The sequence below is a fragment of the Chroicocephalus ridibundus genome, chromosome 2, assembly GCF_963924245.1.
Source record: "Chroicocephalus ridibundus chromosome 2, bChrRid1.1, whole genome shotgun sequence".
NCBI classification, from domain to species: Eukaryota; Metazoa; Chordata; class Aves; order Charadriiformes; family Laridae; genus Chroicocephalus; species Chroicocephalus ridibundus.
In genome coordinates, this window is record NC_086285.1 from 94,297,308 (window position 1) to 94,313,009 (window position 15,702).

The window sequence follows — 15,702 nt, forward strand, 5'->3', positions numbered from 1 at the left end:
CTGCATATAGCTGTTGTGACTGCGTCAAAACCTAGTCCCCAACTTCCTGAAAGTCCCTATTTTACATGATAAAAAAAAGCTACTGTTAAAAATGGAAAAGGATCCCATGGTAAAGATGCTTTTAACTATTCCTGACTTCCTGTAACAATGAAGCAGACTGTGTGTGTGTCTGTGCGCTCCCGTACACGTGGAGTGAGTGACGGGAAGGAACAATGGAAGTGAGCTTGCTCTTAAACTCCTTCAGTGTGAAAAACATACAATATTCCTGTTAAGTAGTTCTATTTTATCTCTCTTTTTAAAGAGTCTTCAATGTTGCAACAAATCAGAAAACTGTTTAAACAAGAACAAAAAAATCCTCAAATTGGTAGACAGACACAAGACAGCGTGACTTTTATATCTGGTGCAGCACCATGTAGCCTGTTAGTACTTAACAAAGCTGTATTTGTTTAACAAGTACTTAATAATATTTAGTGACAATAACAACCAAAAAAAAAAGGTACCTTTTCGCTCTTAGAAAGGTTCATCCATCTTAGCATTCTTTGATGAACAGCCCTGGGAATTCAACTACATGGAAACTTTCTCCAGCCAAATGAAGACATCAGCAATGAATCAAACTCCACGCCCTACTCAGCAAAAAAAAAAAAAAAAAAAAAAAAAAAAGCAAAGCAGATCGGAACGATGTTGTACCAAATCCAGGTGAACGTTACTGACAAACCTTTGTTTCATTTTGTCTTCAAAAAAAGGAACTCTGCCATTGCAAAGGTAATTTTCTGCAAGCGGGGAAATGCCACCATTATGGCAGCTATAGCAAGGGTATGGAATATTTTATTGTGTGTGCTCAACAGCAACAAATGGAGTAAGAATAGGAACAGTCTCATAAATCTTAACATTAAGTCTCAGAGGCAAAGCACGTTGCTACACATAATGTACATGTAACTCAACAGAGGATTAGAGATGAGTAGAGAAACAATACAGGCAAATAAACACTCTCAATATGTAAAAGTTGCTAATTAGCTGTTGTAGAAGACAACTACTTTTCATATTGCACCAACAAAGAACAAATACATGAATGTTTCATTCAGACAAACTGACTCAAATCAAGACTCGTGCAGATTTTTGCATTCGAATTAAACCATGTGCTTAACGCTAAGCAGCGCCAAACAACAGAACTGCTTCTTTCTTTCCTGGAGAGGTTGGAGGGGAAACATCACAAACTATCTCGGGGTGGCATCTTCCATTGTTGCATAAATGCATCTCTCGTCCTCTTCCTTTTTCCTACATACCGATGAAGTGCCAATTTTTGGGTGTGGTAAATGTAGCATAAATTGTGCAAATCACTTGTATGAACTGGGGAAGTTGAATCCTGCCATGTTGGAAACTCTGTAGACTGATGTGCACGTCAAAAGGTCTTTTGGTCCAATACTTTGCACGACCGGCATTAACAGGCTGTCTGCACAAGGAAAAAGAATCTATAATGAAGTCCCGTAAGTTAAAGAGCTCATGCAGACACCTAATATTATTTAAAATTAAATATCTAATCAGAGCAATTTAATGCTGGCTTTATAGCTGAGTAATACTCCGAGCCCAGTAAAAAGAAAAAAAGTTAATAAAAACATGTAAAAAAGGGGAGAGGAGACCTACCAACTTTATTTGAGACATGAGACTACATTTCTCTAAGCCCTGAACATTGATTTATACCTGTACAAGGAATAAAGATAGCAAATTCTCCATTCAGTTTCCCTGGTGATACCACTTTCCACCTCATTTCAATTATCTTACTCAAAAAGACAATATAAAGGACCAGGTGAATTGGGCATATATCAGACTCTTTCCTCCGGCTGAGCTGAGGTACGAGTACGTGGGGAAAATCTAGGCTGAGAGACAGACTAGGGAAAAGGGGAGCTCAGTGTCCTTCTTTCAGTCCTTCAAAAACGAAACCACCCTGCAGACTGTCCAGCTACAAGTGCCACGAAAAGACGTGTCAGGGACTAACCTAGGTGGTGTGTACACCTCTAGACGCAGGCTGTGTCCTCACTACCTAACAGTGTGGACCAATCACAGCAGATACATAGATCAAAATACTTGGTGCTGAGGACACGATGTCTTTACCGGACACATTTCAGGGTTTTTCTTTTAACCTAGGAGGAGCTCCAGTCTCGCCCCACCAACTGACTGCCCATTTGTGCTGGAGCGCATCTCCTGAGTTCGTTTCATCCAGTAGGAGCCCAGTTGCCTACTCCTGAAGCATGGTAGAAGAAGGGATGATGGGGTGAAGAGCTTCAAAAGCGCTTGCCTAATACGCACTAAAACACTGACGCATGTTTACTTCCCAAATGAAGACTGCTAAAAGCATTAATAGAAAGTTATTACATGGAAGGTCATACCTATAACTAGACTTCATTATAAATGGGTTTATATTAAAAGTTTCATTCCTTTAGGGTTAAATTAAGCTGCTACCAGCAATTCAACAGCACCAGGCTGACAGTGTAACAGCGCACACGCCTCCCATCAACAAGAGAAGGGAATGAAGACCCAGCCTAGCTTCCTGCTGCAGACAGCTGAACTCCCCCTCCATTTTCAGCTTGAGCTGTGATTGAGCCAGCAGGATTTTTCGTAATTTTTTTTGCTGTCACCGTGAAGGTGACATCTCATCTTGCAGCTGTTCTTAATCTTATAGTTTTTTCACCCATGGGAATTCGATACTCAGAAGTTTATCCATGAATTATTCTTTTCTAAACTTTAGTTCTATGCAGTGCCAGCACCCAGACCCAGAATCTTCGCATGGCAAAGCCTGGAGGATCTCATCTCAAAATCCAGTTCTGGATCCCTTGCATTGCAAATTATGCACCCATACAACTTACTATATTAAAGAGGCGTTAGTAAGGAGGGGCTATAGACCCAGGGCCTTCAGGTGGCACCAAGAACAAGAAGGAGACCTGCATGCACTGTATTATGTCTTACAGCACCTGACCAAGGAAACTTCATTCACTGCTGGTGGGACTATCTACAGCATTCCAGCTCATGAGTGCCTGAATCCTTTCCTGTGATACCATTTTTAACATGTTCATATTTCTGATCTAAAGCATACCGAGAAGATTTTTAAGGCAAAAGAGGCTAACCAGTCCACAAAGGTGATCTTATTTATCCTAGGGTGTGACAGAGCACCTTAATACTGAATAAATTAGCTTCCCTAATGAGGAAACGGATCATTATCAGTACTGCGTTATTATCAAAATGTATATACCTCTGACATCCTGATTCTAGTTGGTGATTTTTACTGTGTTCCTAGATTATTAGCTGTGAGTCCTTTCCTGGCTTGAGGCACTATATTAGACCTGAGATATCAAACACAGCATACTGGTTTGCTTAAATCTAATTCTAGTTCTAATTTCTTTCTGTAAATGGAAAACGTTTGGCAAAAATAGTCTTTCAAGCCATGTCAGGTTTTGATTTTGTTTTTATTTGTGGCACTAACAGACATCAATATTTTACAATATATAATATATAGTCACATTAAACGCAGATGGCTAAATATTCTTGTGCTTTCAACATTACATAGCTATACATTTTAAATTTCAGCTCCAAAAAAAAAAAAAAAGAATCTTTCACCATTCCGGTCTGTGATTATAAAAATGTAAATGTACAAACTTCCTCTTCTTCAGTTTCATTACAATATATGAAATGTGAAAAAGCATTTCCATTTGTCCTTTTTAAGTTAATCAATTTAATGAAATATTTTCAAAGTATGTACAACAACAACTACCAAAGTAGTTAACATTTGAAAAAGATGCTGCTATAAATACTTGTGGGACAACATACAACAGCCATACAAATTGGAAACAGAGAGCCAACTTGTGCATGACCTGAACAAGAGACGACAAAGTCCTGGTTACTGACATAAACCAGCTTCACTTCATTTTGCAGCGCAGGAATGAATTCTAGATCTTGGACCTCTATGCAGTACTCGGAATCTTATATAGAACCTTCACAGTCTGTTGCAAATAGAGATCCTTTAAGGTGTCTCAGTATTTTTAAAGTGCCATGAATGTCATCAGGGTTCAGTATATCTCTGCACATTAGCATTCTATACGTCATATCCCATAAGTAACTTTTCAATAGACACTGTCTCACACTCATTATTGATTGCCTGCTTTCTCAGAGCTCTACCAGAGATATAAAGTTCATCTAATTTTGAAAACCAATGACTCCAGCATATGACAATTTAGGTCCTTCATAACGTACCATAACTTTTCTCTTGTGATTATTTTTTATAGATCTTTATTCTGGTTTTCACCCTAATCGCTTGCAGCCCTTTTCCAAATCAAATAAGAAGCAAGTAAATAGTTTGAAATAATTACATATTTTTAACAACTTGAAATGAGTATTACTTTTCAGATAGCTAGCAAAGTCTTTTAATTTTGCCCAGAAACACAATTAAGTATTAACACAGGACTGCACAGTGTTTATATTCCTATTAACCTGCCAACAAGAATAGTTTATTGGCAACCTTAAATATTCAGAGGCAAAACACAATTCCTTGGCACAGAAGCTTTACAGCAGAGCAACATATTTTCCCCTTAGAACCATTATGCAGGAACACACAGAAAATTAACTACAACTTATTTTGGCTTGTAGACAAGAGAATAAACTAAACTTCTTGATGTTTTTTTGCCACTTCAGACCTTGAATGATGATTATGGGTGCATTCGGGGTTAGATTTTCCAATTACCTGTTCTTTATACATGATTCAAACGAGCAGAGGGACCTATAACAAAGAAAAGCACATGATCATTCAAGATATTTTTAAACCTCCAACTGTTGACATTGTTAACCAAACATTCTCCTGCGGGGCTGTTTTCAAGTTTGGTCTCTTCATCAGCTCCTGGAGACTACTTCAAGCTTATCTGCTTTTTTTCTAGCTGTATCAGTTGGTCTAAAGAAAGGTGTTACCCTTCTCTAAAAAACCCCACACCTCATACATCCTTAGCTATTAAAGTTACAACTACATGATTACTGGAAAATAGGTGAGATCTTTTTCTGTGGTCCTCCTTCATTCTGTGGAATGAACAGAAACCCAGGCTGCAAGTACGCAGTATCTGACAGTCAAAATCTGTTCAGTACCAGTTAGCTGTCACTGGTCATAAAAATCAATTGATGAGTACTTTGCTTCCTGATTGAATGAAGGAAACTCCCAAAGGCTTCGATTCAGGAAAACACTTAAACAAATGCTTATCCTCCTTCCTAGTCCTCAAGTCATCCAAGCACATGCTTCATTTTAAATACGTATGCTAGGGTGCTCTTCCAAAATCAAAGTTACCGAGCTTTGATTCTATCAGAGAGATATACATTAAGGTCACCACAAAAGCTAAACAGGAATAATGTATTTGATCAAATCTAAACCTTCCTTTTTGGCCTTAGTATCCATGCCAGAGCCTTTATTATTGGGGAAAAAAATAGGTCACGGTACAAATTATGAGCAAGGTGAAGAGTTCAAATTAAATTTTGTCTTTCAATTCAAATAGAGTAACAGCATGCAAACGACTGCCTCTCACTGTGCATGGGAACTAGAATCACTTTATAGGCTCATTTGACTACCTGTTATATATATCAAGCTCAGCCAACCTTTTAGTGGGGCCTCCTGCCCCATTTCCAGCATACCAATGCCAACATCAACTGTGGCTTTGAGTCTGTAATCTCTGTCATTGCTGATGATGGCAGACACTGATGACAAGAAACAGTATTTCTTCATTCACAATTTTATATCGCTGATTATGTGAGAAAAATAGTCCACTGCTTGACATAAAGGTATGGACTAGGCCATGCTTCCCAGAAGACACTCAACGGGCCATAATTCAGATCGATGCATTACTTGTTGGCAACCGACTTCAAATTATCCCGGCATACACCAGGGACTCGTTGTAATGGGTGCAGTAATTGCCTTACCTGGCTCCTTTGATTGCCAACAGAATGATACACTGCACGTATCAAGAGTTCATGTGACTAAATGCCGATGCTGAACACTGGCATGAACGCTTGTGGATACTGTGATAGAGCCAAATTAATTTTTTAAATCACAGCAAGTAAATAGAAAAGCCTACTTTAGATACAGCTCCAATCTTTATTGGAAAACACATGAATGTAGAATCTCTCTTGCATGTACCATTAAAGTGGGCTAAAAAAATAATTTTACCATGAGCAAAAGCCTGTTCTTCAGATACACAACTTGCCTTCCCCACCTTGTGCGGGTACATTCCCCTGCAATATTTCTACCAAATCCCTGGGTTCAACTCCACCTAAGATGAGCAGATGGCATATACGCAAAGGCAACTTTTATAGCTCCTGTTTGTTGGGTAAGATTTTTCAATCCTGCATGGGCTTGTGCTGCAACTATACCTACAACTAGACATCTAACGGGTTATTTGCATGTGTAGTTATGGTTTTTTCCACAGATAATCATGGTAAATCCCAAGGCAAGTTACACAGACACAAAAATACACATGCAATAATATAAAGAATCTGTGAAATCTAGCTAGGTTATTTTGCATTTTCTGAGATAGAAATTAAAAGTTTAAAAAGTAAACCTAAAGATCTTAAGTATGTGAAATTGCGACACAAGTTGCTTGATACAATTTAAGGAAAACACTCGTTCAGTTTTAACACCAGAAGCTCAAATGGTACAGCTCTATGACCTGAGTTTTGCTCACCGGAATTAGCCAAAAGTTGGTCTCAGATCAGCTGTTTATTTTCTAGACCAACTGATTCTCCTTTGTACAGGAGGCAGACCGCACGGCTGGGAAGCAGGCTCCTCGCTAGCGAGGCACATTCATTTCTCAAGTCAATTCACCACCACCAAAGGCACTAGGTCAGCCGTCCTGGTTGGTGGCTTCACTTGATGCCATCTCCCAGACTTGCTGTCATACTGTGGACATGCTAAACACCTGCCAGGCTCCTGGACAGACCATTTTGAAAACCAAAGAAAAAAGGTTACTTCTTGCATATCGTCAGGTCTTTTGCAGTTTGGTATGTTCATCCCTTTCCAGTAACACATCTGTGTCTCCGATCCCTTTGGGTAGGATCTGTAGTCTAACCACTTTCTGGCAGGTCTCTGAACTGAACTGCACTGGGGATGAACCGCTTTACTGAGCAGGCCCAACTGGGCTTGGCACCCACAAAAATTTTCCTTCAGGAGTCTGTGGACAGCAACAGTGTGCAATGAAACAGAAGCTGTTTCTTCAAAACAAAGCATGATTTATTTGCCAAAGCAGGCACAGTACTCCAAGAAATGGATTAAAGAACAGCCAGGAGACCTATACGCATACTGTCTTACCTATACTCGGCATTTCCCTCAAGTACCTATTTTCGCTCTGGTTTGTTTTGGCTGACCCAATTACAGCCTGTGTGGTGCAGACCCTGACTCTCAGCAAGGCAAGGTCTGCCTGCAGCGATTTCTCTCCTCCCTTCCTGCACAGTGGATCTTTTAACCTTAAAGTTCATGACTTTAGCAAACAGCTGTGTAATCAGGGGTGGAGTTGAGGAGTTGCCTTTTCACAGATATTAATAGAGCTCAAATGTTTGTTGGGATGTTCCTTATCTAGGCAATTGGTTGCTTTTTACGTTTCGTTCCCCTGACAGCCCTGTTTGATCTACTTCCACTGTCAATAACCCCTCATAAATAAGCACAAACGGAGCCCTACATAACTAAGCAATGCAGATTCTTCCCAGTTCCACACAATATTAGCTAAATCAGTGACTTCACCATCAGAAGCCCTTGTCCCAGAAAACTTTGAGAAGACAATGGAAAAAAACCAGATGCAAATACTGAACAGAAGTACTCTGCTGTGTCGTTGCTGCAACCAACATCTAGAAAGGAAAGCCAAAAATGGCTCTGTGCTCACATCTCCAAATCACGACATGACAGATCTTTGACAGAGGAGGCAAAATAAAGAAAAAGGTTTGCTTCAGCCCTGGCACAAAATCACCTGCTACTCATTGGCTACAAAAAACTCGGTGTTCCTTGGAGACATGTTCTTCAGCTGTAAGGGAAGAAAACCCTGATAGGCAGCTATCATGTATTCTCCTCTACAGATTCAACTTTTGCTGTCACAAGTGGTCCAGCTGCAGAGAAGGACCAGAATTCACCTGTCATTTAACACAGCAAACTAGAGGAGATATTAATACGCACTGGACAGAAAGTCTTTGAGAAATCTGACAACATTTTACTTTTATCTGTTATCAGGGGCATGAGATCTCAGATGTTGGTGTGATACGATGTCTTTGGCATATACAAGACTCAGCTTGCACATCCAATATCTGAAAGGACAGCACAGTAACAAGAAAATCATACTCTGTCTTGGACAAAACACTGCTCTCTTTTATCTTCATTAAAGACTTATATAGTAAGTGATGTACTCTTCTGTCATTTCAATGTCAAAACTCCCCAAAATTACTCTGTCTTGGAAAAGACAGAAGACAGGCACAGTATTTAGCAGAATACATATATCCAGCTTGCTTCCATGGCCTGCACTGGCCATCCAACTGTTTTGAAATAAATCCCCAATGATAAAGACTTCTTTAATAAGTAGAGCTATGGGTCCCCTCAGAGTCTTCTCCAAGAATAATCTAGTTGGAAGAACAACGAATTTGGAAAGATCTAGAAAACAACAGCATGGAGTATTCTTGAATGTCCAAATCCCATTTTTTTCTGTAAATTGGTGAAGTGGGGAAATAAAGGCCTGATCTGGAGCATTATTTCTTCATAATCTGCAGTCTTAGAATCATCGAATATCTCAAGTTGGAAGAGACCCAACTCCCTGCTCCTCGCGGGACTACCTAAAACTAAACCATATGACTAAGAGCGTCATCCAGATGCTCCCTGAACTGACAGGCTCGGTGCCGTGACCACTTCCCTGGGGAGCCTGTTCCAATGAGCAATCACCCTCTCAGTGAAGAACCTTTCCCTAATGTCCAACCTGAACTTCCCCCGATGCTGCTTCATTCCATTTCCTCACGTCCTATCTCTGCTCACCAGAGAGAGGAGATCGGCATCTCCTCCACTGTCCTCCTTGAGGAAGTTGTAGACTGTGATGAGGTCACCCCACACCCTCTCTAAGCCGAACAAACCAAGTGACCTCAGCCACTCCTCATAATAGTATGCATAAGACAGATATAATTTTTCACATGCAAAATAACGGATTTCTGTTTGCATGCTGATGTAAAGTTCCCTGAAATACTCATTTGTTTGTGCCACTTGTACGATTCTGTGGAATTTCTGTTTTATCAGAAACAAGAATTTTTTTGGCTACTTTTTAATGTTAAAATTTGATTGTAATTTTTTTAATTACTTTAAAGAGGATAAGTAAGCAAGGCTACAGCCTATTTACTATGGCTGGCATCAGCTAAATCATGTGTTGGGAAAACCACATCTGCTTTTGTACGTTCCCTAAAGTCCTTGGATCAAAGTCTATTCTTGGATACTGCAGTGTAGTACTGGGATGACTCCGCTCAGGAAATTGATTGGCTTCTCTTTACCAAGAAATGAAGGTTCTTCCTAACTCAAGGTTAGGAAGAACAAATTTTGATCGAAGAGATAAGTGAACTTACTCCAAAGATCACACCTGGGCAATTAAGCATTTCGCCATCTAGGAGTTGACTGATTCACAGCTGACCACAGAAGTGAAATACACATCATCCAATTAATAAAGTTCAGACAGACATTAAAACGACCCCACAGTTTTACTGACAGCTCTCAGCATGTGCAATCAAGGTGCTGGTGTTGGGAATCAAGGTCTAGGACACACTACTGAAACTAGGAGAGAATACTTATCTCTAAATTTGCTTCAGGGTCTCCTATCTGATCTTTTTTACGTTCACCGTATCTAAAGGACATCCAGCATTATCTCAGATTCACAGGAATGAAAAGGGCATGAAAATGCTTTCTGAAATGACATTCATGCTCTTGATGTTCTTTTTTAAAAAAAAAAAGTATTGACTATTCATATGGCTGCATACATGCACAGGCGTATCTTCGTCTTAATAGTATGTTTTAATAGCTGTTCAAAGGTTTGAAATACACTCCTGATCTTTGATTCAATTAGAGAAAACAGTGCAGGCACCTTCTTCTGATGGAAGAAAGAAATGTATGGTTAGAACAGCTTATAAATGGGCCTCAAAGCACAGCAAGCCTAAGTTGTTTCATCCACAATAAAATAAAAAAGTACATTTACCTTTTTTAACTTTGCTGCTCCAGCACCAGAGCGAATGGCCTCCATTAGGGCTTGCCTTGCGTCCCCAGGGTTACCTGTAGCCGTGGCAGAGGATTTAGGAGCTGCTGCTGACAGCTGAGTGGGAGGTGGTGGTGGCGGCTGGGCAGGGGCAGGTGGTATACAAAGCTGCTCTTCCTGAGGGTCTTCTGCCTTCTGCAAGGCTAGTTCTGCATTCCTAAAACTCTGCAGCTCTTCGGAGGCCAATGAGGAGATCTGTTTGTGATGCAGTTGAAAGCAGGTAATTAATATCAAGCATGACTACACTGTAATTATTTGACATTTGATGCACTTTCAGTACCCTGATTTCACTTTACTTGAATGATATAAAACACGTACAACTTTTGTTTGCTCATGGGGTTGAACATCTGTTGCTACTCACTCACATCACTCAGCTGGGCTGATTACCAGCATCAAGGATTTGGCATTGACTTTGTCTCAGAAACTTATTCTTTATTTACTGTGAGCTCCAGCATCCTGTAACTCTTCTTGGCATGTAAAGTAAAAGAGAGTTGGACTTGGTATTCATTTGGAAACGACCACAAGGGTTTTAGAATCAGGAAGATATATTAAGGCTGCTGTAGCCACCCAAGAATCTTGTTACTCTGCAGCCTGGGCTGCACAGAAACAATCTCAGGTGGCAGGGAGGCCCTTCTAGAGACATGGCTTTATTAAAAAAAATGCGGTTAAACCTAAAGTTTCCAGCCATGCTAAAAGAAACCTAAACAAAATAAAATAGGACCAGAGAGAACTACGGGAAAGCACTGAGAACAAAATCAATTGACTGCTCTTCCAAACATGTTTATGTGGAATTTCTGAAACTATAATTTCTGCATGAATTACCAGCTTGGAAACTCATCCTACTTTAAAGGAAGGCAGGGGAAAGAGGCAATCTTTCAGCCTAAGCCAGCTTTTACGTCAAATGTCTCAACAAATACTTTTGCTGTTAACAACATTACTAGTAATAATCATGGCAAATTGTTAGTAATTACAATGATTTGGCAATTATTAGGAAATCAGTATCATGTGCCAATTGGGAGGTTTTCAAGCAGATGCATTAGCATTCCTTTCTGACAGAAACTGAGGCACAAAACTGCTCTAGTGAAAAATGAAAGGATTAATCCCCCATCAAATAATCCACAGTCAGAGAACTCCTATATTCTATTCCTTCACTGTACACACACACACACACACTATATGGGAATAATGTCATGTCAGATAAAACATGAACATTTGAGATAACATGAAAGGGACAGCCTTTTCATCATAGCACATCTATATCTCACCCTGTACACATACAAAGATGGTGCTTTAACTAGCACAGGTGACAGTGTGTGAAAAAGAAGCGTACGGTTTCTAGGCAACTTCCTTTAAAATGATGGCAAAAGCTTCTCTGCTGAAGGAAAGTATTCCAAAAAGTCTCTGTGATAATACGCCGCCACTTCATTGTCAGAGCCTCTTTTACACAAGTTTACATTTATTCCCGATGAATGCAGAACGTAGTTAAGTATGTATGAAGATGGCTGCTGCCTTGCATGTCCTGCTGTCAGGCTCAGAGGAAGCTCTACCCTACCTGCAAGCAGGGGCAGTAAGATATTTGAGGGACAAAGTAATTGCTTAACACAGGCAAGAGATTCTTTCTATCCAATGCCAGCTATCTGGATATGTGCTAATGGCCTGAGTCATTGCACGAGGGAAAGGGAACCTCCTTGCCAAATACACATCCTTGGCTGGATTAGTGAACTGAGTGAAAACTAAGGCTAGAACAATGCAGGTTTTGGCTATTAGAAATAAGAGATGCTTTAGTGATTAGATAAATCTTTCAGACAGAGGAATCATCCTGCTGTGGTGAAAGCTGATGTTTCATCAACATCAATTACTTGTATACAACTTCCATGCACCAGCTCATGTTAACGGACAAACAGCATGCATGAAGAAGCACTTAGTGTGTTTTCAGGTAACTGGGACTGGATGTATATGGTAGGTAATGCAGATATATTAATCTAACTGCATATTCCTTCCCCTTCCCAGCTCCCCCCCCGGTGAAAATGATGAACGTTTGATGTCTTCTATGTACACTCCCTGTAGTTTGTTTGGATTTCTATGTGCTTTTTCCTCAGCTAAAAGCACACCATTTGAAAGAGCATTAAGTTTTATAGCAGAGGACAGGATCAGACCCGCTATGCTATCTGTATAAGTCTAAGTCAGATCCGTGTCATATTATTTCCCCCTCAACTTTTCTCTTTGCAGCATAACGTTTAATTTGTGTCATATCTGGGTTTATTCAAAACACCCAGTAGGAACAGACTGTGCTTAAAAGATCACTTACCATCTTGATTTCTTACCTTTTTCAGCTTTGAGGTGCCGCTGTGGCCTCTAATTGCTGCTAGTAGGGCTGAGCGCTCGTTCTCTGGCTCAACGTATGAGGGTTTCCTGTGATTGCCGTTTAGTGCACTGTTTGAAACCTAGAATATGAAAAGAATAAACCTCACATTGTTATTAGGTATTTACTTAGAGATAGTTTGGAAACACTATTAAAAATATTTTTGGCACTTGTACCAGAATGCAAGCTATGGAGATGAATCAGTCTGTCTTCTTTTGGACCTGCTTCTACAACCCTTACTCCCACTGAGCGGTGAGGGTATGTGTATGTGTATGTGTTGTACTTACAGATGCAGTCTCATATCCCCCGAGCATGAAGTCAGCGGCAAGCTAAGATCACCTAGTAATACAAAATGCAGTTTTCTTTCATTGTACGTATTTACAAGTTTTCTTCATGCCGTGTGTTCCTGTTTTTACGTAACACACTGAAATCTGGGTTCTGCTCTTAGGCTAACCTCAATTATCTGTCCTTTATGGTGTATCTCTGCACTCTCTGCCTCTTCTGGCTAGTGCAGCAGCAATGGTGTTGTGCAATAATTCTGCAGGATGTGCAAAATAAGCAGTGGCTTGGTCTGTATTTTGCCATTATGAATTTTTCAAATGCCTTGTGTGCTCCAGCTCACCAGCAACTGTACCAGTTATAAAACCTCTGGTGTCTGACCGGGTGAATACAGGGCTCTGCCATCTGAACAGGCTAAAAAAAGTCTCCACTTTACCTTTCTGAGTTTCTCCTTTCCCCCTCCTGTTTGAATGGCTTCCATTAGGGCACTGTGCAGTGATGTGTCTTTTGGAATTGGTTTTTGGACGACAGGTTTGAACTTCTTCTTTGGTCCAAAGATATTGGTCTGCACATTAACATCCAGTTCGCTGATAGCACTAATATTATCTGAATCATCAGGTTTCTCTTCCTGTTCTGACTCTGCATTTGCTGCTGCACCATTTAGCTCCGGTGAAGCTTTAAGTGAACTAACTTGTACACCATTAGCAGGAGGCCATTTAGTGACTCGCAAAGGCGAGCTGAAAGAGGATGGGACTCCTTGGAGATCAGGGGACTTGAGAGATGAGGCTGAATTAGTATGGGTCAAAGTCTCACTTTTCTGGTCAAACAGAAGATGCGCCTTTTTCTCTGCTATACTTTGTTTGCTGTTTAAACCATGATCATCTTCTGCACTGTTGTTATCCTTTGAAGAGGATTTACTAAGTGGGACACTGGCATTCTTTTTATAGAAACTCAGAGGAGTTGCTTGATTTGGTGCCCTGATGTTAACTACTTTGTTTTCCACGCCAGAATTATCACCAGATGTAAACCTGTGGGATGCTTTTTGATTGCAAGTAAAAATATTTGAAAGCGTTTCTCTTGTTTCTGCTGATTCTGTTTCCACAGGGCTGTATTTGGCCACAATAATACATCTTTTTGGTGAAACTTCTGCTTCGGTTTTAACCTCTCCTGCCCCTTGCTTATTTTCATCTTTCTCAAGATATTGCATAGTGTCAGACTTAAAGGTAGTTACGTTGATGTGTCTTGCAATGGCAGAGGCAACATACTGACTTGAAGTTCGCCTCTGTGGCTTTACAAATGGAAGCTCCAGCTTCTCCTTATTAATGGTTGGGGCCACTAATGGTGTTACCTGAGACTGTGTAACTGGAAGAGGTGGTTTGGTCCTTTCATTCTCAGACTGTCTTTCAGCTACCTGGGTAGTAAGAGTTTGTGGTGCTACAGGTTTTGGAGCTGCAAGACAGACAGGTTTTTGTTCATGTTTTATAGCAAAGGGCTTAGAGTTTGTGGTGACTGTGGACTTTTTGGGAAGATGCTCAGCAGAGTCATCACTTTGCTTTTCCATAGAACTTGACCTCCAGAATGCCTTCACTTTCCCAATTTGAATTTCCTCACTTTCATCAGTAGAGGCACCTGGTATGTGCTTACTGACACCAGTGTTTGGGCCGATAAGGTTGCCTAGTTCATCTATCTTAATGGCACCACTGGGGAGTGAAACTCCTCTATCAAAATGTTTTACTTCAGGTTTGGGAGGGACAACTTTAAAGGTTGTCAAACCTATTTTAGGTTCGTAGTTTGTTCCTGAATTCTGGGCACGATGACACCATGTGGGTGTTGATGGGACTTCTTCTACTTCATTTTTTTTTGCTGGTGGCCATTTGATTTCTAATTCCGATTTACTTTTTTTCAGAGATCTTTCCCTGTTACTACATTCATTAAATTGATTTATCTTGTCTTTTGCTGTACTGATTTCAGCTGTGGCCTTGGAGTGAGATGGAGTCAGCTTAGATTTACATTCCTCAGACTTCACGCCATGTTTGGGAGGAGGGTCCAGTCTTAAGTTCTTTTCATTTCTTTTTTCGAAGGAGGATGTGAGAGATTCAAACATATCTCTCCTCTGTTCCACAGGCAAGTGACTGAATTCATTTTCAGATGGTTGGTGATGCATTAGGTCCTTGGATATACATACAGCTCCACCATCTGCGTGTGCCTTATCAAAGGAACCTGCATTGTTGTTTTTATTTGTGAAGTTTCCTGTATTAACAGACTCAGCTGAGATACTTTGTGAAACCCTTGTCTCCGCCTCTTGATTTCCAGCTGAGTTAGAGGTGCTAACTTCTGGAGCATCATCTATGACTGTTACTGGAACAGAAATGGTAACATCTTGGGCAGCCTCAACTTTTCTTACGCGTGGGCTCAAAACTTCATTGATGTACTCGGAGTCAGAGCTACTTATACCATCCGCTGCTGCAAAACACAAGTACAACATTATATATAGGCAGTATTTAGGCAATATGACTTTAAATTACACAAACAGCCCGTACAAGCTTAAGCAGATCAGGTATTTTAGTTACACTAAAACAAACAGGAATATATTTATGCCTGTATTACAAAAAAGGAGAGATCTGGGTCCTTTTTATTGTCTGGCTGCTGATTAGGATCAGCCAAATATTCCTGCAGTCCTCCTGCTTCAGCCAGTGGGAAACATACAAATGCAGCTGAAAGCAGAATTTAATCTATTGTTCATACCTTATCTTTGACTAACTTCTCTCAGTGATAAACATT

General features: G+C 40.3%; 1 protein-coding gene across 11 annotated transcripts in view; it reads right to left on the minus strand.

The window, feature by feature from the left end:
* Window positions 1-805: 805 nt before the first annotated feature.
* Window positions 806-15,702, minus strand: part of COBL (cordon-bleu WH2 repeat protein) — a 164,113-nt gene continuing 149,216 nt past the window's right edge. For 7 of the 11 annotated variants that reach the window (XM_063326247.1, XM_063326241.1, XM_063326246.1 and 4 more), the window contains 4 exons: window positions 13,358-15,384; window positions 12,605-12,724; window positions 10,224-10,475; window positions 3,450-4,765 (listed from right to left, as the gene is read on the minus strand). In XM_063326247.1, the coding sequence (XP_063182317.1) occupies window positions 4,748-4,765; window positions 10,224-10,475; window positions 12,605-12,724; window positions 13,358-15,384 (2,417 nt within the window). In that variant the 3' untranslated portion in view covers window positions 3,450-4,747. Of the gene's footprint in view, window positions 1,451-3,448; window positions 4,766-10,223; window positions 10,476-12,604; window positions 12,725-13,357; window positions 15,385-15,702 lie in introns of those variants that run through there. The other 4 variants (XM_063326238.1, XM_063326244.1, XM_063326237.1 and 1 more) reach the window with 3 other exon arrangements.